At 32.4% G+C, this 24,139-nt stretch overlaps 1 protein-coding gene across 24 annotated transcripts in view; it reads left to right on the forward strand.

Annotated features, from left to right (window-relative positions):
- ROBO2 (roundabout guidance receptor 2) overlaps positions 1 to 24,139 on the forward strand; it is a 1,642,423-nt gene that overhangs the window by 1,513,290 nt on the left and 104,994 nt on the right. For 16 of the 24 annotated variants that reach the window (XM_069475019.1, XM_069475028.1, XM_069475029.1 and 13 more), the window contains 3 exons: positions 32 to 43; positions 17,015 to 17,139; positions 21,309 to 21,480. In XM_069475019.1, coding sequence (XP_069331120.1) covers positions 32 to 43; positions 17,015 to 17,139; positions 21,309 to 21,480 — 309 coding nt within the window. The remainder of the gene's footprint in view (positions 1 to 31; positions 44 to 17,014; positions 17,140 to 21,308; positions 21,481 to 24,139) is intronic. The other 8 variants (XM_069475036.1, XM_069475018.1, XM_069475027.1 and 5 more) reach the window with 1 other exon arrangement.

Consider the following 24,139-nt stretch of genomic DNA (forward strand, 5'->3'; position numbering starts at 1 on the left):
TGTTCTCACCACACCATTGTAATGTCTACAGCTCGCCCTGTTGGTAAGTAGCCATCCTTCTATCCACTTAGCATGGCTTTGCACAGTGCTTCATAACTCATGCATAGTAAGATTTGACAGAATGAAATTTACTCACCTATGTTAAAATAATGCTTGTGAGACTGCTGTAAAAGTTGCTCCCGATTTTATCATCACTTTGATAAACTATTTTGTAATGACTTTTGCTACATAGCAATGAGTACATACCAATTTTCGTATAAAAGAATATTTGAATGATTAATGTTATAAATTGCTTACAGATAGGAGAAAAATACAATACTTTTTTCTTGTATATATTAATATAAATTGACAGTTATGTTTGATATTAGTTAACATAAAAAGTTATAAACTAAATTATGACATTCTATTACTTTATGCAATTGTTTTATTTTAAGCTACTCAGAGTCCCAAGTTTTTAGGAGAATTTTTAACTGCTGCGTATTTATTGCCTGCATGCCTATTTAAACAAAATTAAATAGAATGCTTCAAGTTAATGTAAGTAGATGCTTACCCCAAGTGGGGAAGGGAAGGTTGAGCTATGTTCTTTGGCATGAAAAGTTAGTGCTTGTGATTTTAATAGATCTCATCCTTCATTTGGCTTTGCAAAATTGAAATAAGTTAACAGTTTGCATTTGCAGAAATTTAAGTGGTAATTATTTATAAACACTGACAGATAAAATCTTTTCCAATCATTGATTTAATAATCTTTCTGCATCTCTTTCAAATTTTAGTTTAATCTACCAACAAATATGTTTAAATAAATCTTGGTAATTGTGTTACAAGTAAGTGAACAGATGGATGAATGAATGAATGTATTTAGTATTTTGCTTCTTTAATATACTGAGAGATACTTTTATTACAAAGTATATTTCAAAGACTTTATAAATTGTCCATCTAGCTTTAAGAGCTTTCTTAATATACTAGCTTGACATTTTTGACCTGTGATGTATATTGGTCCTAACTCAACATTTTTCCCCACTTTGGTTGAAATATTCATGGACTTTATTTTTATATAGTATGTTCTTACATGGTTAGCAAATACTAAATAAAACTTTGGTTTCCCACTCTGACTTTCTGATCTGTCTTTTTCTAGCAATACTCCTTCTTAATTTAATATCCCTGATCCTCAGTCACTTCTTCTAAAAAATGGAGAGAATAATACTGACTTATCAAAGCTGTTGCAGGAATAGGTTTAAGATTGATCATATACATGAAAAGTGTTTTGTGTGCCAATATTGGCTGACATATGCCTAGTTTCTGAGGCATATTACTTTATATTTTAATATTTTTGAAATATGGTTATAGCTTACAATTAATTGAAACAAACTACAGGGTTTTTTTTTCCTTGAAATTATTAAATCAAAGTGCATTTTACAACTGATGTTGCTTAAAGATTGAGGAATATGATGCTATAATTTTTAAGCCTCATTTTCTTGTATTTATAAGAATTTCTGTTAATGGTAATTTTACATGTATTTTGAATGACATCTAAAATTAAGAAGAGAATGTGAAAGAATGAGATGACATAGAAAAGACAAAGAAAGAGCTGATGGGAGGCTACATGGCCGCACTTTTAGATTTCCTTTCTCAACATCTATGAACCACATTTCAGGTACAGAGACTCACTCATTTATGTGTCAAGTAAGAAGCATTTTGTTATATATATAGTGAAATATAAGTGAAAATATTTATATATACATTATATATAACAAAATTATTAATTATATACAATAAAATATATTAAATTAAAAAATTTAGAACAATCTAACACTGTTTTGGAATTCTTGATTACTAAACAATAAAAAAACTTTGCAAATTTATTTAGAAGTCATTTTAAAATATTAAGCATCATGATGTTTGTTGGAAATATAAATGAGATGAATGATTGGATGAGAACACTTGTCAATAGAAAGGATGGAATGTGATACTCAAAATTCTGATTGGTTTAGCACTGGCAGAGATTGTGATTATAAGATAATTTTTCAAATGAACAGGAAAAATCACATTTAAATTATAGATCTTTATATATAGAAACCTTATGTCAATATACCATGTCTGCTTAATTTGTATTTCACAAGTTTCCAGAACATAGACCAATGTGTTAATAATTTCTTATAGATTTAAAACCTTTAAACATATAAAAAAAATATTGATTAAAAAATATGATGTACTCAGAGTATTGAGATGTATCTGTCACTGACAAAGCATTTCAAAAGTTATTTCCATTTTTTATTCTTGTTTGAAATGATTTCTTAAATTCCCATTGGACTGGAACTAAAGAATAGCTTCTTGACACGTTGTATTTTATTCTGGGAAAGTCTGTCATTTCATAAATCTATGTCAAATGACTTATGACAATGTTCAGAAATATAAAGAACTATACTTGAAACTTGACAACTACTATTAATTTTGGAAACTGAATGTTGGATGTGTTTTTATTCAATTACCAAAGAAGATGCCGATAATGAGGAACTTAGCCTCTTTTCTTGGCATCAACTTCTTACCTTAATTTTAATTCGGGAACTATAGGTATTTGAACTTTTATTGTATAATCAGAAGGTACAGGTCATGTAAAATATTGAAATATACATTCAAGTCATAGAAAAACTGCATTATTTTTTACATTTGTTTTACACCGTTGAAGCTTTTAACTATAGCATACAGGGTATTTTACAAAGTAGAGACCACAGAGAAAAGCAAAAAACAGCTTCTCATTTCAATATAAATTAGGTGAAGAGATATGTAACAAGTATATAAAGTTTAGAGGAAATTCATAGTGTAGTTCATGTCTAAATCTTTTGAAAGAAAATTAGAAATCCATGAAGATTCTGCAATACTTATAGATTCAGAAAACAATCACCGTATTAGCTATTGGATGAAATTTCTTGGTGGTCTGTGTGGACAACCTTATTTAGAAATTATTATAAATCCTCAAACTAGAATTTTGTCCAAATGGATGACTTTGGAGATGCAGTTGATTTAAAAGAATTTGCAACTCTATACAATTCACAGTTGGAATAAACACCTTCTGGCCTGTACTTTTGAGATGTTAGGAAAACTTGATTTAGAGGATCCCTCAGTGTGGAAAATATTACTGAAAGCACACAATTACATCCTTGCCAATGGAAGAAACTATTTTCCACATTTTACTTACTCATCCACAATGCCACCAACATCTCAAAAAGAGCCCTTTAATCCAATTTTCATATTTGCTGGTTGCCACAAAATCTAGACAAATGCCACTTTCATAATTCAAAATCCACTAGCCCTTCCTGTGGTTTTGACTTTTTGCTGTTCCAAAGGCATTCTTTATATGAAAACAATAGGGCATTCTCGAATGTAGTTGACTAGGAATGCTGAAATATTCATTTGTTTATTTGGAAAACTCATCTGATGAGGAAACTGACAGAAGAAAATGGTCTAAATAGGGATAAATATCTTGCTTCCTATACCCATCTGTCTTAGTTTTCTATTGGAAGCCTTTCCTAAGCTTAAAAATAAAAAAGAACATCTATTTTGGAGATGGGCAACACATTTTTTCTAGCAGCAACTCAAAACATGATGAGTAATTTGGAAAAGAACTGTCAAATCTACCAGCTGCCTTGCTCGTGAAGCTGCCCTGCTCCGTATTGTATCTTGTAGACCATATGTTAAATGCTGATTGCCTCCGGTATGGAAACTAAAAGCTGAGTATTTCAAGTGAAACTTGTTTAAAATATCGAAAGCAAAGTGACAATATACAACTTGAAAACTTCTAAGTGTTTTCTAATTTATTAACTCAAAAGTATGCGTCCTTTTGATAGAAGAATATAATTGCCCACACATGAATTTGTAATTGTCAAAAAATATATATGTTTTTGGCAAACTATCACATTTTTAAATTATTACTTTAAAGAAGCAGCCACATTTCTAAACAGAAATCTATAGGGACGAATTTTTTTTTAACTGTTTAAACACAAGAATTAAATATATCCTTATTTTAGAAAGTTCTGTTTTATGAGTCAAAGCAGAGTTTTGCTATAGCATGCTGTAATGCATTTTATTCCTGAGGGCACCAAGAAGTCCAAAACACGTTCGTGATTGAAAAATTCATTCAGGGCAAATTATAAATCAGACATACTTACAGAATAATGTAAAGGGTATTTTCAATGTCCTTAACCCCCCTCCCACCTTGAAATTTGGAAAGTTAAATGTACAATATATAATTTAACTTAATATTCAAAATATTCCATTCTTTTCCTATTTATCAGAAAACATATAGGTACTATGTATGAACCTTTGCATGTTGAGATGCACTTTTTGCAAAAGCTGTCCTGACGGTGTCTTGGGAGGAGACCCAGAATTTCAATTCCTACATTCCTTCTTCTTTGGACAAGTTGTTGCCCCATGACCTAAGGTGATCATCTCCCTCCTGCCGGCTCCTAATGTTTCCCATACCTGGCACCAATTAGCTATTTTATGCAGAGTCCCATTTAATTATTATTAAGCATCACATTTTTCATTGCTCCATATGTTTTGATTAAATGGTAGGTTAAAAAAGAAGGCATTCTGTTTTATTGAGTATATTCCGACAGTTTCCATAATGTGAAATGCTTATAATATCTTAGGCTAATGCTAATTTTTAAAGTGAAAAACAAGTACGGGTTATTTCTCAGGCCGAGCTGGTTTTAGCCTTGTGTGCTTGACAATATCTGTCCATTGCTTCAATAGGGAGGCTAGGTATTTAGTCGTACTTTTTTTTTTCCTCCTCAAAACTTGGTAAAAATGTTCTATTGTCTTGGTATTGGGTGGTACTGTAGTGAGGTCTGAAGCTTAGGAAGTATTTTTTCCTCTGTCTGGGATGCCCTCTGCTGTATGAATACCTGTGTGGTCTCTTCTTCCAAGTAATTTGCTGGTTTATATCATGTTAGTAATCATTCTGTATCTAATATTCCTAGGATGCAACAACCCACTTGAATCTGCAGATTCATGCTTTAATTTACTGTATTTGAACATTTTCTTCTGTTTTATCTTTGAGTATTTTTTTCTGTTTCACTTATTTTTTTTTTTCAAATACATTAGTTATATTGGCTTTCCTTTGCTTAAATTCTGTATTTATCAAGTTTTCTAGAATAATTTCAAAGTCATCATTTTTATTTCATATTGTATGATTTCTCAATGCCAATTTACCACCTCCCTCACTTTTAAAGTTACAATTATTACTTATTTCTTGTTTCTAAAATATGTTATTTCTTTAATTTTTTTTTCTGTTTTGTTCATTTCCTTGATAAGTTCTAATATAATATTTTTTATCTCCACTTGTCTTTTAGCCCTTTTACCCCTTATTGAGTTTGTTTTTTAAAGAGAGATTTTTTTGTATATAATTTTATTTAGACTATGAACAAGTATTTATTTTAAAGTATTACTGTGTTTGGGGAGTAATTTTTAGAAAATATAGCTTCTTTAACTTTCTTTGATTAATTGATTATGTTTCTTTTCTTTCATTAATTAAACTAGTAATTAGTTAATATGCAGGTTTTTAAATTTTGCTTTGCAAAGATCTTATTTTAGTCCCTATCTGGTTATTCATTATCTAGTTAACTGTGAAGGCTAGGGTTTGCATGTTTAGAGAAAGTGGAAAAAGAGTCATTCAGTAGTCCCTCCTTGGAATGTTGTCTTTAACATTTTATCAAAAAACATGATATCTTCTTCTCAGTATTCTACTAGCCCTGGTGATACACAACAACCCTTTCTATGTTATGAACTATCTGCATTCCCGTATAAAAACTACCTCCTTATCTTGCTCCATACTCTCTACTTCATAATGAAGATGGTTTTCAGGCATATTAGTTTCCTATTACTATACAAAAATTACCACAAATTGAGGAATTTAAAACAACAGCCATTTATTAGGTCAAGCTCAACTGGGTTTTCTGCTTAGGGTTTCACAGACCAAAATCAAGGTATAGACCAGGCTAAGCTCTTTTCTGGAAATTCTCCAGAAGAAGTTACTTCAAAGTTCTCTGAAGTGTTTGACAGAATGAAGTTCTTGTGGTTGTGGGACTGAAGTTCTCATTTCCTTGGCTGCTAGCCAGAATGCCTCACAGTTTTTAGAGTCCACTCCCCAGCCTTCACACATGGCCACCACAATCTTCAAAGCCAGTGACAGTGCCTTGAGTCATTCAGGTGTGTTGCTTTGCATCTCTCTGAGATCTCCTTCTGATATCAGCTAGAGAAGATTTCCCGATGTAAAGATCTTGTGTGATGAAATCAGGTCCAGCTGATTAATCTATCTGTCTTAAGGTCACCTGACAAGTAACTATAATTATATCTTCAAAATCCCTTTTATAACCTAACAAAATCATGGGAGTAACTCCAGGAAGTGAAAGTCATAGGAACCACCTTAGAATTCTGCCAACCAAAGTAGGCTTGACTTTTTTCTTTTTTTCAGTACTTCTTTCTCTGCTTTCTGAATTTTAGCTGGTTTTCTGCAAAGTCATGTCTCATATTTCCCAAGTATCAGTCTTGATGCTAGTTTTCCTTCTTCTCATAAAAGGATCATAGCATGGGCTTTCACTATGCTGATGGATAATTTTTATGAAATTGGCATTGATAGAGGATTAAGGCTATATTTGGCAGGGGTACTTCATAATTTGTGGTTTGTAGCTATGACAGTTTTTCCATATTATTCATCCTTTTGTATTCAATGAAGGAAAGGTAAATAATAAGCCTTTACTCCATGATGTTAACCTGCATGTCAAAAAGTTTGAATCTCATTAATTTTGGAGTCTATTTCAATATGAATAAAATAAATACTACCCAATTTAACTTAGTACTTAGAATTAAAGTACTGTAAATATTAAATATCAGAATAAGGTAAATATTCTGTCTTGAAATAGTTTTATAAGATTAGTATTAAGACATTTTGCTGTTGATGGCCAGAATAAATCACATTAACATTTGAGCCACACCTTCTAAGAAAGTCCAAACTTTCATTTTTATAAATTACAGCCATTTGTAGACAGAAAGAGATGTCATAATATGTATGCCATAAAATATATATTATGATATGCATTACATCTAAATAGTATATGCATGGTATTTGAATTACTACACTAATTATTTAAACATACTAAATGTTACTCAAGGGAATAGCACATAATTAGATTCATTAAAATATATAAGCTAGCAAATTAAATTAAATTTTGCATTAAATATATCTGAATGCTCTTTAAAATCTCTCTTACGGCAAGGATTGTTTTCCAGATTTATTATTTTCTTCTGCCCTAGAAAACTATTAGCTCTTTGTTACTAAATACATTGTTGTATTTATCTTTTTGCTGCCTCTTCTTCTAGCATAACACTTACATGTGCTATGGGCACACAAATGTTGGTGCAATTAATTGGTACACACATAGGCATACATAGGTAATACTTGCCTAGAAAATGTTTATGCAAGCAGCTTTAAATAGTGCTATAAAAAGATTAAGCAACATTAATGGTAACAGGCCAATCACATATTCCCCATTCTGCTAGTAGGAGATAAAATACAACAAAAAGAAGGCACTAATGAGTTAGGATGGTGACTTACTAAGCGTGTAATTAATGTTATTAAGAAACATTGCAGTTGCATATTAAAATTCCGTTAACTAAGCAACCCTTCAGCATCAGTACATTTGTTCCTTGGTTGCAAGTTTTTTCTTTCTTTCTTTCTTTCTTTTTTTTTTTTTTTTCTGATTGGCATCTTCATGCAATCTTTCTCTAAAAAATGAGATAATGGGATGTGATCAGCCTTGGTGGTTTAGCTAGAGTGCTGACTTGACAGTTCTGGCAAGTTGACAGGTTAAGTGAGTGAAAATGGATGTCTTGTCTCACCATATACTTGAAGAGCCACTTTTAAGCTATAGTTTTCCCTTCCTAACTCCCACACTTACAACCCCGTCTCCTCCAGATATGAAAAGTATAGTTTTCCAAATTTAGGAATTTAGGACCTTGAAAGGAGTTTTTTATCACTCTAAACTATTCTCCCTTTGCTGGTCAAAAATGAGATCATTTCTTTAGGAATAATGTAGATATCCCCTTATTTAATAATTACTTAGCTTTTAAGTTAATAGTGTATCCCTCACAAATTAAGTCCTCTAAAGTAAATAAAATTTTATTGTTTTATTCTCACTAATTTTAGCAAGGAAGGCAAGTAGAAAAGCAAAGCTACCTACTGGTAAAGGACAGAATCATATGGGAAATGAGATCTAGAAGCTCAGAATTTGTTTAAAATTCTGAAAGATTTTTCTAGGGAGCTCTCAATTTATAACCATGTATAATCAAGATTTCTATGAAACTTGCAGGTGGAATCTCATAATGATTTCTTCTAGTTACATGATTTCTTGTATTTACATATAATTGAAAGGAAATCTATTTTAGTAATCTGAAATGCAATAAAGTTTAAAATTGTCTGTAAACATGTCCAACTTAGTTGAATTATGAGTAAACTATTATATTTATTGCAATGTAGAAATATTTAATACCATTACTGAATTAGAGTGGTCTTGCTAAAGGCATAAAGACCATTTACATGAAAAAAGACATAATTCCACCAACATAATCCTTCAGTTTAACAAACCCACTAAAGGAGCAGACCCACCTAGATTGCCAAAGGCAAGAAGGAAACTTGGTATTGGAGCAGTCTGGGAAACTCACCTCTCTAACATTATGCCTGTGTGTTTTTCCCTGTCAGGAACAACCTCCCACCCTTTCTTCCTTACCAACTTAATCTAAAGTAACAAATCAAATTCTCTTTCTCTCTTTGTCTCTCTCCCTCACCCTCCCTTCCCTCTCTTCCTTTTTCTCTCTCTCTTCTCCCTCTTTCTCTCTTTCCCTTCCCTTCCCTTTTCTCCCACTTACCTTCTCTTTCTCTCTCTCTACTTCTTCTTCCTTTCTCTATCTTTGATTTCTCTGTCAAAGGTTTTATAAGTTACTCTTGTTTTGCTTGTATTACAATACTCATTATGTTCGTCATATTGTTACATTCTTGATTGTTTCCATGTAGATCAACTCTGGTAGGAGGTGAGTTCCAGAGGAAAGAGATATTAGTATCCTCATACCCTGAAGCAAAATAAAACAACTAATTTTTTAATTGAATTATGTTATGAATTAAAATGTTAAGCAACATCTGAATTCATTTCAGGCACAAGTGTATTACTGTGGTGTTTTCCAGTAATGTGTTGTCTCTGTAAACAAAAACAAAAACAAAAATGTTTAGGCACTGACCCAAGTACAAAATGGTTATGTGTTTATAGCTGTTTATTATAACACTGTTTTTATATGCTTGCTTATGAGATCAAAAACTGCAAGATATCTTCAACCAAATGAATTCATTTTTTTAAAGGCATTCATTCCATTGTAAATTATCATAGAATTATTTCATCTTGTTATTTACATTGTTCCATTTCAGGGAAGAGCATAATATGTGTGACTATAAATGAAAGAAAATCGGTTGAACCACTGTTGCAAAACATGCATACTTTGTTGGGTGTGTGTCAACTTACCCATCCATTCTATATCTTTGACCTTCCTTTGAATTGCTTTTGTTACTGTACTTGGCAATTTGGGGTGCTTCTATTATTTTATAGTCACATTATATAGTAATTGGCTAACTGCATTGCCTATTTTAGTTACCAAGGTTTGAATAGTTGAGAGCTATTTTGTAAGTTTCAGATATTATAAAAACCCTCCAAAATTAGTCTTCCTATGATCAACAAATTCCATTAAGTGGTTTAAAAATGTAGAGAGTAATAGCTACATAAGAGCAACATGCCTTTACTCATACAAGGAATGGATACAAATTGTATGTACATGTGAGACCTCTCGTGAGTCACATATGAAGTCTAAATAGATGAAGAATCTAAAGATTGATTCAAAATTATGTTCTTTTTGACTTTACTTTTTCATATTTATGAGAGCAGTAACCATTTAGGACTTTTCCTTGTTGATTTAAACATTAAAGCATATTAATATATGCATATATATAATTATTGAAAGAAAAGGTATAGATATTTATATTTTACTATGGAATAAGTATATTTAGTATTAGCTACAAATAAGTTATTGTCTGGGAAAGAAAACATATCACTGATCTAGAATATTTATTGTCATGAACTCAATAATAAAAACAGTTATTTGGAAAGGTAGATTGGTTCAGTTTCCTTCAAACCATTATCTGATTAACTGAAAATGTGTCATGAAATTTAGCAATTTGATCATTTATATTCTTTGTAAATAGTGACAGATGAGTAAAATGTGATTAAATGGTCTTTATAAAAGTTATCATTTTAAATCCTATATGCCTAATTTATATTTTCATTACAAATACATTGCTTCCTCTGAGATGAATTATGTGTTAATAAGCTTCAAATCAATTATTTTATGACATTATATATGCCTTTCCAATATTATTAACAGAAATTCTTTTGAAATCAAGTGAACTATTAAATAGTAACAATTAAATAGAATTAAATAAGTTGAGGAAACAAGCATTCATCAATTAGAAGGCACATGTTCTGCTTTTAAATTGAGTAAACATTCAGTTCTTACTCTTGGTCTATATTGCATTGTAAAGAAATGACTTCTCACTGTCTATTTCATGTAGTGGGGACAAGCTTATTAACTATTTTTTTTCCAGGAACATCTAGGACTGATTGTTATACAGTGTCTATATTTGTCCATAGTATTTTTTGTTACTCTGGGATGATGGCTACTCATTTATAGTCTTTGGGTCATAAATTTTTGACTTGATGAAGGAATACTCCCTATGGAAGGCATATCAGAATTGGTTGATTTTTTTTTTTTCAAAGATCATATTGTCTTTGACTTCCTCCATTCAATTTACAGTGATAGTGAGTCACTGTCACTGGTGGGAAAGTGAACATTCCTCAGATATAATGAGATGACAAAAACATTGAGTGTTTGCTTTACAGCAAGATTTTTTTTTTTTTAATTTAGTATTCAAAGGCATTCATTCAGTGTTCCTTCACTATCTGGGACTTTTCTAGGCCAAGTAAAGATAGCATTGAAATGCTACATGGTAGACAGCACCCAACACCAGTAAAAACTTGCAACTGAGCTGTGGAAGCAAGAGGCATAGGAAGAGGGAAAAATAGAGAAACAAGTCAATGTAAGCAAGGGCAAGTACCTTAAATGGGAAAGAACACAAGACAAGTACAAGGTCAGAGAGTGTTCAGGTTAATTGCAGTTGGCAAGGTGGACCAAAGGATAATAGATATCAGGATGGGTTAATCACAAGAACAAGCAAATACATATGCGAGTGATTGAAAATAGACTGGTCTGCTCAAATGCTGGAGCTAGTTTGGGGGCAAATGAATGTCAAAACAGAAAAATCTCAAGCCAGCTTATGGAAGCCAAGATGCTATACTGAGAAGAATAATTCTCAAGCATTACAATGACGAGCATTGTAGGTTTCATTACAATGCAATGAGAAGCATTGTAGGTTTTTCATTAAACAGTGACTTGAAAAAAGCATACTTAAGGAAGTTTATACTTATAGTCAGTATAGAAAGAGCAAGAATTATTCTACTTTAATAATAAAAGCCATTATTCAGGAAAAACAAAATGTTATGATTTTTAAAATCTTATAACATAAAAATTTTACTCCTCTGTTTGGTATTAGACATGATACATTTTCAATTAATGAGATAAGGGTTTGAAGGAATCCAAACCAATCTAGCAACTCAGTGTTTAAGAAGTCCAATTACGGCATTGGAATAAATCAGAAGTCAAATCTGTCCTCCAATCTAACTCTTTAACTTTAAGAAATCTGTGTACCCTTCATAAGATTCAGTTTACTGGTCTTTACATCGTAATGGTAGTAGCTAAAACATAAGACTTTTAAAATATTAAATGGGGTAATGCCTGTGGATGGTTTAACACAATCCCTGACACTTAATCAGCATTCAATTAATGTTAATTGTTGTTGTTGTAGTAAACAGTTTGTGGCTAAGTGAATCTTTAACTCAAGCAAATGATGGAAGAGAAATATCCTTATAGAATATATTAGGATTTAACAAACAAATATATTACATAGCAAAAAAATTTTCTACTTGTTTTTCAGAAAGTTCAAAATGTTTGTTATTACAGAATAAAAAGTTCATTCAGGCATAAAATTATGCTCAAAGAAAGAGAGCAGCTGAGTGTGCCTGTAACCACCCTGTCTCACATATTAATGTACCTAACTGTTGCATGACTATCTCCATGTTAATGCCTGCCATAGAAAGTCATCTTTTCCTGTTGAAACAACTCTGAACATGATGCGATTAACCTTTAGGTTCCCCCATCCCCTCATCTCAAAGCCCACCTCATGCATGGCCTGTGCTTCCTACTCATGTTCAGCCATCTGATTTCCATATCACCCACTCGCTCTCACCAGAAAGCATTAGCATAACAGAGCTGTAGCGTGACTTTGATTGAAGCCAGCTTGAGCTGAATGCAGCATCAAAGCATAATTTAGCAGAAATCAAATCTAATTTACTGTGCATTGTATTTAAATTCTCAAAACACAGTTTCAAGTAAACTGTCCCAGACCTCTAATCTTAATTGACCTTGTTATAGTTGGGTCTACTTCTTTGGAAATCATACAACCTACTTTTCTTATAGAGCTATTGTTTTTTTTTTTTTTTTTAACTTGTGTTGATTAAACACTGAATTGTGCCACTCTGCTTCATTTCATTTCTTGTTATAGCTGAAGCAATAAGGTATAATCACTTGACTGATTAAGCAAGTAGGTTATTACATCATAGTTACCAAAGATTTGTCTAATGCTTTCAGGTTTTAGGGAGAAAATAAATATGTGTTTTATAGTCTTCTTCTTAGAAACATATAAGAGAATTGCCATTTCTATAACTAATATGTTCTTCTGGAGTTTATAACTCAATCTCTTTAATTCGCATTGGGTTGAAATGTGTGTTTTGAATTGTCATCTGAGGACTTAACTGTGTTTTTTTTTTATGTTTAATGAGAGCCATTACAGAAAATTCATTTTGTATGTAGCACACTTTGTGCTATTTTGCTGTGTTGATAAAATGCCACTTCTGTCTACTCCCTCCCATTGGTGCCATCAGCCAAATATAGTCTTTTCAAACCATTTTCACTGCCACCTGGCAGAAATACTAAAACTGTGGAGAGTTAGACTAATTATTGATGTAGTTTTTCATTTAAAACCTCAAAAATAAATTCCTTCAGCTAATACCTCTTCACAGAAGATTGCAATATAGATCTTGGGCAAAGAGAGTCTACAAAAGTAAGAGTGATTGATGCAACTCGTTTTGTTGGCCCAACTTCAGGGGCTAACAGGAAATGATGTACATTTTCAGAGACTTGAATACTCTTTAAATTTTTTGCTTTGTTAAACATTTCATCATTGTTAGTGTCTTTTTTTTTAATTTAAAAAAATGAGAAGATTCCAATTTTAGCGAGATCAATGTGGCTTAACTTCTGGTGACAATAAGCTATTGGATACATTAGAAATACGATGTATTAATAATTATGAATAAAAGTACAATGTAAATAAACATCACAGGAAAAGATATTTCATAGGATGAATAACACAGATGCTAGTTGATTTTTATTGGTGGTCTTTAAAGAAATTCAGTATTGAGTAAAAGTTCAAGAAATTATTTTCTGGCCTTTTTGGATAGATTATACCATCAGTGGTAAACATTATGTTGTGGTCTTGCAGAATTTCTTTGTCCTTCAAGAGTTCTGATGAAATGTTCTCTTTAGGTGCTACTATGAATAGCAATTCTCTGCTGGATTTTCTTTCCCAACTTGCCAAGGTTTTCCAGCCGTTTGTTTTTGTCCTTTCTTCGATTATCATCTACATTGCTTCCAGAGCATTCTTTCCAAAACACGGATCTGATTATATCTTTCTCACAAAAACATCTTTGAAAAAATTCAGGACAAAATTGTAAACGCTTTACCATAGATTATCTGGCCCCACCTATATCATCTCTGTTTCCTAGATTTCTTTAATTCTCAAAATCTTTTACACTCTCCTAAAAATCCAGTTTCATGGATCTCTGCATTTTGTGATGCTTTTCTCTATCCCAAGTGACCTTACTCCTCTTCATCTTGTCAACTCTTACTTGTCCTTCAAAACACAGCTCAAGTATAGCCATCTCCTGGCATCTTTCCTCTTTTTTCCTTACTACGTGCTCTAATCTGGTTCTGTTCCACTCTTTTTCTTCCAATGCCCTCTGCATTTTTCTATTATTATTCAAAAATTGAAAACAATATTTGTTTGTTTATATATTTACTTGGAAGTCTCTGACATTAGGGCAAGAACAATTATTTTTTCAATTGGCTTCCCATTCCCTGTACCAAGCAGAATGTCTCATAGTTTGCAGTCCATCGATACATTTTGAATGAATAAATGAATAAATTATATCTTTTCAGAAAAATGGATGCATGCATGTGGTCATTTGCCAGTCTTTATTTGGGTAACTATATTTTAGCAGCTGTCTTAAAATTGTACAACCTGGATCCCAAAAGGATCTTGCAAAATTATTCCTCTACAAATAAATAGTTTTCAAAAGTTTGAAAATCAAATTCCTGGAAGTCTGTAGTTATATCTAAAGTACAGTTGATAATTCAACAGAAAGTTATAGATGATTAGATAAAATAATGTGCTTAAAACTATAAAATGTTTATATTTTATTGCTTTCATTTGCTATTTCATTTGATGATTTCAATCAACGATTTCAATCATGTGTGTTCTCAGCTATTTCATTTTAAAAATTATATGAAAAAAAGGACTGTATAGCCAGGATCCTAAGGTTTTACTAATTATATGAGTCAATTTAAATTCTTTCTCACCTAAAGCTATACAAATTAATAAGCTAAATATGTGAATTTATGAAAGACTGTTAAATAACTGATTTTGACAGAATTGGATTTTAAATTTTTGATAATGAGGTACATACTAAATTAATATTTCTCATTTAGCAAATGTCCATATTGGCATTATCTCATTTCTTTCATAGGATTTCAAAGAGGTAAAGAACTATACACTCATTCTTAACTTTTTAAGAACATATATAATATTTCAAAAATATTACAAATGTCAGAAACTAACCTTAAGACTTTTTTTTGGTACAAATACCTGGTGGTTGCACATGTATACTAAAAAATGGGCATTGCTGTGTTTTAGGAGTTTTTCCTAAGGTAATTTTGTAACATTGATTTAAAATATCATTTCCATTAGAAAACATGGAAGAAAAATCAATGTAATTGCTGATTCAGTAGAATTGTGTAGAAATAACAAGAAGATTGTAAAAAGCAAGTAATTTCCTGAAAATGCAAGGCAACATAAGCCACAATATGTTCAAATAGATTAATAAATCTGGGTATTCTACACTGTTTGAATGAATCTTCTGTTATCTAAAATTATAGAAGAAAATTTCACTTAGTAGATTTATCCCTTCTGTCCCTGGGGTATGTGTTGGATGTATTGAATTAGGAGGTAGCATATTAGAATAACAAAAAATAAGTCAATACAAATCCCAGTGAATTTATTGAAAAAAATGCTGCTACTTTTTCTATGCTAGCATTCTTATGAGGATGAATAATTGGTTGTATGTTTGAGGCTACCCTATATTTATTCCATTCTTGGACCTGCACTTACTTTGTCCTGAAAGACTGCAAGAATTCCAGGTGAAGGCCTTTACCAGATATTGGTTTTTGTTAGCATTCTGTAGGGTTCCACCATGTACTAAATATTAGAGTGGATTTTAAAATGTTTTATTGGTCTGAGTTTTCTAGCATTTGCAACTAGTTCAAGTGGAATAGAAGATTGGAAAATTCATGAAATAAATATGGTGTTTTCTCTTTAACAAAACTGAGTTGTGGTATAAAGACAATGCCCTTGTGAAAGCTTCCAGTTGTACTATCTATTGTCTTTTATTTTCCTCTCTGTCTTTATCATTACGCCTCAATATAATTTGACCTTTCTTAGTATTTTTATCCCCCATCCCTTTCTTTTCTTTTGGTGTTAGTTGTGTCTTGATCTCATTAGCTTCACCTACACCATTTTATTAATCTCCTAAGCAGACTTTGTTGACTAAGCACTCCCCTACACTATCCGTACTACATTTGTTAGAAGGTTAAAGCTTCCAAAACTTCTACTTTGCATCCATCACTCCTTAGTTTGGGCCATGGACCAATCCAACCAATGATAACCTGTATTTGCAGCCACTCCCCAGCGCTAGCATCACTGCTTGAGCTCTGCCTTTGATCATCAGGCATTAGATTCTCATAAGGAAGGTGCAACCTAGATCCCTTGCATGTGCAGTTTACAGTAGGATTTGAGCTCCTATGAGAATCGAATGCTGCCACTGATCTGACAGGAAGCGGAGCTCAGGCCGTGATGTGAGCTATGGGGAACAGCTGTAAATACAGATGAAGGTTCGCTTGCTTCCCTCCTGCTGTGGGGTCTGATTCCTAACAGGCCACAGAGCGGTACTGGTCCGTGGCCCAGGGGTTGGAGACTGCAGCCTTACACAATGCCTTGCAATTATTATATGAACAATCAGTACTAGCCAATAGATTGAATTTAGAGGAAGGAAATGGTTGAATAAGAGAGTGATTTCTTTCTATCATTATTGACACAGCAGAACCAAATTGGGAAACCATATTTTTCCTTAAAAATGTTAAAATCATAAAAAAATCTAATTTCCTTTGCAAGTATATATAGGCCACAAGATTATAATGTACAACATTTAAAATATGTCTACTAATAATTTTGCTTCTTGCCTCACATTGGTAGAATAGAATGTGTTTCTCTTTGTGTTTGGAAAAATGAAAAGGTAATTCGAAAACTGTCACCTTTCTCTGGCACTGAGCAATCTACCTAGCACCAGATTTCCTCCTTGTTATCTTTTTCTTTGTCAATGGTTGATATTTACACACTTTCTTTCCTTTTAATTTATAGCTCCTCCACAATTTGTGGTTAGGCCAAGAGATCAGATTGTTGCTCAAGGTCGAACAGTGACATTCCCCTGTGAAACTAAAGGAAATCCACAGCCAGCTGTTTTTTGGCAGAAGGAAGGCAGCCAGGTGAGTGTGAGGCTTGACTGCTTTTCTGAAATTTTTGAACTTCCCCTGTCTCTGGTGCTCTTCAAAGCTTGCCTTGCCTCTCTCATTATCAGTGTTGAATTTAGTTTATTTCTTAATAAAAACAATTAATTCTAAAGTAAGTGGGAGTCAGATATTCTAGTATGGCATTCCTTTGCTAGTGTGGATTTTAAAAATTCTGTATTGTACCTAGACTAGATACAAAGCAGTGTAACAAGATTATCTTAAAGATTCTAACCAAAACCTCAGTAGCTATTTAAAATCTCTGATGATAAAGATGATAATTTTGTTTCCTTATATTGAGTTATGTGGTAGGGTTAAGTGAGTTAGTCCATACAAAGTGCTTAGAACAGTCCTTACACATGCAAAAAATATTCTTGTTATTCATTGACTTATAATCTCACTCCAATCCTTTCCTTTAGATAGACAGCATAAATGACTTTTCTTATATTATTTTAGGTATACTTCCATTTAAGATTAAAACAAATATTTTCTCCCTTTCTTCCTTCTGGATTCATTCATAGTGAGGTTAGACAGGAAATAATACATGGTCTACTAGAAGGAACTAATACCTGCCTTGTCTTTGCTGTGTCCTTGTTTGTCCTCTCAGGGCCCTCTCTGGATAGCATGACCTCTCAGAGAATCTGCGGAAAGTTAGCTGAGTATGTTATTTTCTTGTTTAGAACTTGGTCCAAACTTGGACAAGTGCTCAGCTTCTAGATTCAGAGGCAATGAGAGAAATTTCCCACTAAAACTAGATCAAAAATTGTGTTTTTGTCTAAGAATTTATCTGTGTATTCCTAACAGACCTAGAGATATTTTTGTTCTAGACTTTCTAAAACCATCCATGACAAGGCATGTAGTTCTCAGGAAGAGATATACTGGTTGTCTTCTTCACCACCTACTATTATTTGTCCAACTTCCAAAAGAATTTCCTTTAGAATAATAGAAATCTTTATTAAAAGTTTCAGGAAATCTAAAAGCTTTGCCTGAGATGGGAAATGTTTTAAGCTACATTAAGAGAACCTGTTAATTAGAACTCATGAATGTTTATCTGGCTAGAGAGGCATTAGAAGTTCCGTTCAGCTGTCATTTCTAATTGTTGTGGGTGGGTTCCAATATATTCCTGTACCACCCCAAGCTAGCAATTTTAACAGCTCAGTGTGGATGGACAAATGGTCTTGTCTTCCTTTCCTCTTCTCCTTTTTGGAGTCATCTCCTTTGTGATATTGGAATGTAAGGGTAGTAATGGGAGCATGAGAATAGGTGACTGTCACTCCCTTATCCCACATCAAAATTGGTCCAGGTCTTAACTCCCAAATCTTGTTTATCATTCAGTAACTATAAAAAAGATTTATGCTCATTAAGTTCCTTGACTTTTGACTTAAAAATTACTTTCATATGAAATCATACCAAACTCTAAAGTGAATGTAAAGCAATGTGACATAGTTAAACACACAAATGCATACACACTACACACACACTGAAAAAGGAGAAAATTCAAAACTATTTCCTTCATATAAATTGCACAATCTTTGCAGTGCTATTTTACTTTACTGAAGCTCTCTTTCTTCATCTAAAATATGGGGAAATATATTTTACTTCACACTAGTTTTGAAGATTAAATGATTAAGTTAGTTTATATGTAAAAGTGCTTTATACATTATAAAGTCAAACAAGATGTTATGTCACTAATAGTAAATATAATGGTATTGCAAATTTTATTATTGCAAATTTATGTTTTAGATCCATGCATTGAATGAAATCCCATTATAATTTGTCTTGTTATTATTATATATAAGACTGTACCATGTTTAAATCACGTGCCCTAATATAGCTCCAAATTGAATACAAGATATTGCATAAAATGTATATTAGCCCTGTAATCCAAAAATCATATGGTATTTAAATATGCTATGTTGATTTTTAATGGTTTTGGAACAAATAATGATTAATTAGCATGCAAATATTTGTTTTCTGTTATTTGAACAAGTGGCATGTAATTCCAGAGATATTAATGATAAAGTTTATTCAAAATTTCCGGTTAAGTACTTTGATTTCATCATAATCTTATGTATGATTTTTTTTCTCTATCTATCTCCCTCCCATGGGGGGTGGGGGGGTGGGGGGAAAGAAAGACAGAGAGAGAGAGAGAGAGAGAAAGAATGAGAACAAGATAGAAGTGCTTGAGCAAATTATAAATTTTCAAACCATGAATTGGAATATTAAGAAAAATAAATTGGTCTTACTGTCTCCAGTATCCAATTTTTACAGTGATCCATGACTATCCATCAATAGAAATAGTTAAGAGCCTGGACTTAATGGTTCATATTCCTCAATATGTGCTGATAATGACAATTAGCACTAATAGGATATCCAGACACTTCAAGGCAAGAACTGTGTAGAGTTCCTGGTTTTTGCTTGTAATCCATTTTCTTTTGCCCATGTCATACAAGCAGGGAGTAAAGATGATGGGTTAACCTCCATCAAATGCCATTTTCCATGTCAACGAATCATTTAGAAGGTGGACTGATATTACATTGTAGAGGAAGTGATCCCAGAGAGAATAAAGCCCATCTGATGCATTAGTGCTATGTAAATTAGTATTCTAATGGCTAATTGTAGGAAAGTGCACACTTTGAGTTATTGTATCATTTTCAAGTGACTTTAAAATTTAAACCCTTGTCTTCTAGATGGTTTATTTTAGTAATACATTTGGATTCTACAGGATAATCAACTTGTTCTCAAATTATGTGTCATGTGCGTGAAAATGTCCAGCCTTATTTAGTAGTACAAATTTTATAAGAGGTCAATAGCATATTGAAATTATATTCCTGACATGCTAGCAAACATCACTCCTTTTAGAAGGAGTTTAATAACATGGTAATGTTTATGTAAAGTGGGCTTATAGTGTCACACTTGAATCTAATAAAGTGGACATCCATCATGTTGCAATAAAGAGAAGAGCTTCTAATTAAAGTAGGACATCATTTGCAGGATTAAAGTCATTTAGCGTAATTGAAAAGTGTTAATACCCTATTTTATCCTCTTCCATTGGTATTACTTCAAGGGTAAAAACATTTTAAGGTGAAAATGTGTCTTGTGCCTTTAATTGAATGTTATTACCTCCTGATTGCAACGTATTGAAACTGTTTAATTACAAACTTGGAAAATTAATTACTATATCAAGAAACAGATCCCAGAGGGTTATAATGTTCTTTTTTTGTAAGTAAATACAACATAAAAATTGATATGTCCTTATTTATAATCCAACTTGGAAATATACCTCAATGTGATTTATTATACACAAATGTTTTTTTCTTAATTGAACAACAGTAAAGCAACATAGTTCATCAAAATTAATGCTACTGCTTTCATATAAGAACTTTTCAAAGTTGTGATTGGGGCGTATGTATTTAATATGAGATGTAGAGTAAGCTATAATAATTTTTTAAAAGAAAATAGTATCATGACATTCTTTAAGGCAACATGCACATTTTCAGAAACATTCTACATCCCCTTTCTATTTCTAACGATTTGCTTAATCTTGCTTAGATAGCAGCATTTGTTCACAGCTCCTTCTAAAGCTGTTATGATTTTCAAAAACCTTATAGCAGAAGTAGGTTGAGTTCTCTTGAATACCCTTAAGAGAAATTCAATTGATTTATCAAGCATTCAAAATGATCAACAGCAATTATAGCTTGCATTCTTTTATACTGTAAAATTTATAAAACACATTCACAGTTAATATTACAGGCCAGATTCTCACAATGTTTTAGGAATTGAATCAGATATGATTCAATTCTGCCCATTTTACAGATGAGGAAACCATGTTTCAAAGATATTAGTACCTAACAAAAAATCAGGAGAGAATAAATGGTTGAGATAAACATCCACACTTTTTAAGAATACATATAATTGTTCCTTCAACTAGAGCATGCTGACTTCTTAGAGCATGTTATTTTCACATGATTTTGAAAAGTTTCCCAGTGAAACCCATTGTTTGCCACTTAAACATTTCTGTACCATATATTTTTAAATCTATGTTTTCTTTTTCCTATCATATTCTTATAATTGTAGTAGTTATTGTTAAAATAATCATTGTTCCAAGTGGGAAAAGAATATTGATGAGATTGTGTTTGCTTCCACAGAACCTACTTTTCCCAAACCAACCCCAGCAGCCCAACAGTAGATACTCAGTGTCACCAACCGGAGACCTCACGATTACCAACATTCAGCGTTCGGATGCGGGTTACTACATCTGCCAGGCCCTAACTGTGGCAGGAAGCATTTTAGCAAAAGCTCAACTGGAAGTTACTGATGGTGCGCTATTATTATAGATTTGTCTTATGAAAATAATGATTTTTACTTCAAGATACACATTAACCATGTGGAGTTTTCTGACTTTTTAAAATCATTTAGATAAGTGCCTATCTTCTAAGTTTGAATTTAGATTAAAGTAACATTTCTTAATAGTTTCTAATTCTCCCTGATCTAATACCACTTATTTTTCCAGAGAACAACATCAGAGGCAATTTATTTAATTCTTAAAAAATGTAATGATGGGCCTGGAGCTGTGACTCATGGCTGTAATCCTAGCACTTTGGGAGGCCAAAGCAGGAGGGTCACTCGAGGCTAGGAGTTTGAGACCAGCCTGGACAACATAGTGAGACCCCATTACTACAAAAATAGAAAAAACAGCTGATGTTGTGGCAAACACCTGTAGTCCCTACTTGGGAGGTTAAGGCAAGGGATCACTGGAGCCCAGGAGTTTGAGGTTGCAGTGAGCTATGGTGATTCCACTGTACTCTAGCTGGGGCAACAGAGTACCACCCTGTTTAAAAAATAATAATAATGATGCCTTATTTTAAAGAAATGACATCACACTTACTGTGTATACAAATGCAATCAGTATATTTTTATGTAATCTTACACTGACATGATTGCTTCTAATAGACACTAATTATTTTTCTCTAGGAGGAGGTATCACTTTTAGTATTATCAATGAAACAAGATGAGTTTTTGGTTAGCTTATCACATTAGGATATTCCTATGACTTTAATTATACCTGCACTAAGTGAAATTAATTAAATGCTTTCCAAAGTACTGATGAATGCTAAAATTATTATGTATATGTCTACATATACACTTTACATCTTAACTGAGGCATCTACATTGTGAGGAGCTTAGTTTTTGTCCTTTTTTTTTTTTTTTTCCCTGATGCTGGCTTCTGAGATGTAAGAGCTATGGTCTGCGGCCTCTCTGATTCTCTTTTTTCTCTGCTGGTGAAATTCGATGTGCTTTCATACAATTCAAATTTACATGTAGATTAAAAGGTCATTTAAAATTAATAGAAAGGCAGTATTTTTAAAAATCTGTCCATGGTGTGACCTCCTTCAGTGACATGTCAGGAATGGGAATAAATAGGACAAACACTGGCTGTGGGGACATTGAGTCGTTAATGGCTGCACCTGCTGATGCTGCAGAGATTTACTGCCATGGAACTGAAAGGAGAAGTCAGGTTCAAGGGTAGCAGTGATGAGAAATTCTCCCTTAGATGGGCAAGATCTTTGATCCTTCATATGTCCATATGTCTTTAAAAGAATAAATGATAATTATTTATCATTTTAAAGATCTTATATTTTCTTCTATCAGCAAAAATGTTCAGATACATATACTTGAAAAATAAGATATTCTGGACAAAGCCTGTTTTATTTTGTATTAATATAAAACATTCTAAGCTTAAGATATTGGCTATAATCTAGCTATTTATAGAATTTTACAAAACACTAACTCTAAAATGTTTCTAAAGGAAAATAATCGTTACTGAAAAGGCAAATAATATTTGTAAAAAACAAAAGTGATAAATTAAAACAGTCAATATGACTGAAATGGTTCATGAAACAGGTGGATATTCAGAATTATATCTGATGAAATGAAAAGGTAAATTTTGGAGAACTTACGTTAGTTGATGATATCTCACAAAACAGACATCATTCTAGCGTTTTTTCTGACATCAACATTTAAAAAGTGATAACCAAGCTTAAATTTTCTGCTAACTGACCGTTTTGTTACAATTGGCTTGAATATTAATTCCTACATTGATTTTACTTAAATAAGCAACCACAAAGCCAGATCATTTTGCAGAAACATTGAATGGAGATTATAGAGTTGTTAGTTTTGACAGTAAAGAAATCAAACTACAAGAACTAAATATTAGGTTATTAAGTATGAAATGTCCAATTTCTTTAAGTACTAAGTTTGACAGTTGATATCTCTGATATTTCACTTTGACACTTATTTTGTTTTTATTGTGATGGTACATCATCAACCTTTCAAATGCATGGTTTGATTTGTAATTATTTTTCAAATTTTTTTTAGAGCAATTTTTGTGAAACCATGGATAAGTCAAAAACCCATGTTATTTTCAAATATGAGTTCCATCTTGGAACCAATGAAGCTCAGACAGCTCAAAATATCAACAAAGTGTGGGAGAAGGATGTGACTAATGAACGCATAGTACATTGATGATTTGAGAAGTTCCATTCTGGTGATTTTAACACATTGACTGCCACAGTAGAAAAAAAAAAAATTTCATTGGGGCCATGGTGTTTTATTACATAAATAGAATAAACATTTGGAAACAAAATGATCCTTTCTAATTTAATGGAAAGCGTGATTTTTTATTGTTTTCTCTGTGTGTGTTATATGCAACTTGAAAAATAGTTCACGCAGCTCCCAAGGTAAAAGGACATGTGAGTTACATGTGCTTCATGAGGCCCCAGGCTCAAAACTAGAGTAAGCTAACTACAACTCACATGGCAGTTAATGTGTTAATCTTGAAAATGAGTCCTGAGGGTGATCTGGACCAAGATGGATAATGATGAGCTGAAAGTTGTAGTGGAAGCAAATCCAACATGAATTAGCAGCAAGGTCTGACATTACTATTCCAACAATATTGAATCTTTTAAAACAAATTGGC

Source organism: Eulemur rufifrons, chromosome 7 (assembly GCF_041146395.1).
Source record: "Eulemur rufifrons isolate Redbay chromosome 7, OSU_ERuf_1, whole genome shotgun sequence".
NCBI lineage: Eukaryota > Metazoa > Chordata > Mammalia > Primates > Lemuridae > Eulemur > Eulemur rufifrons.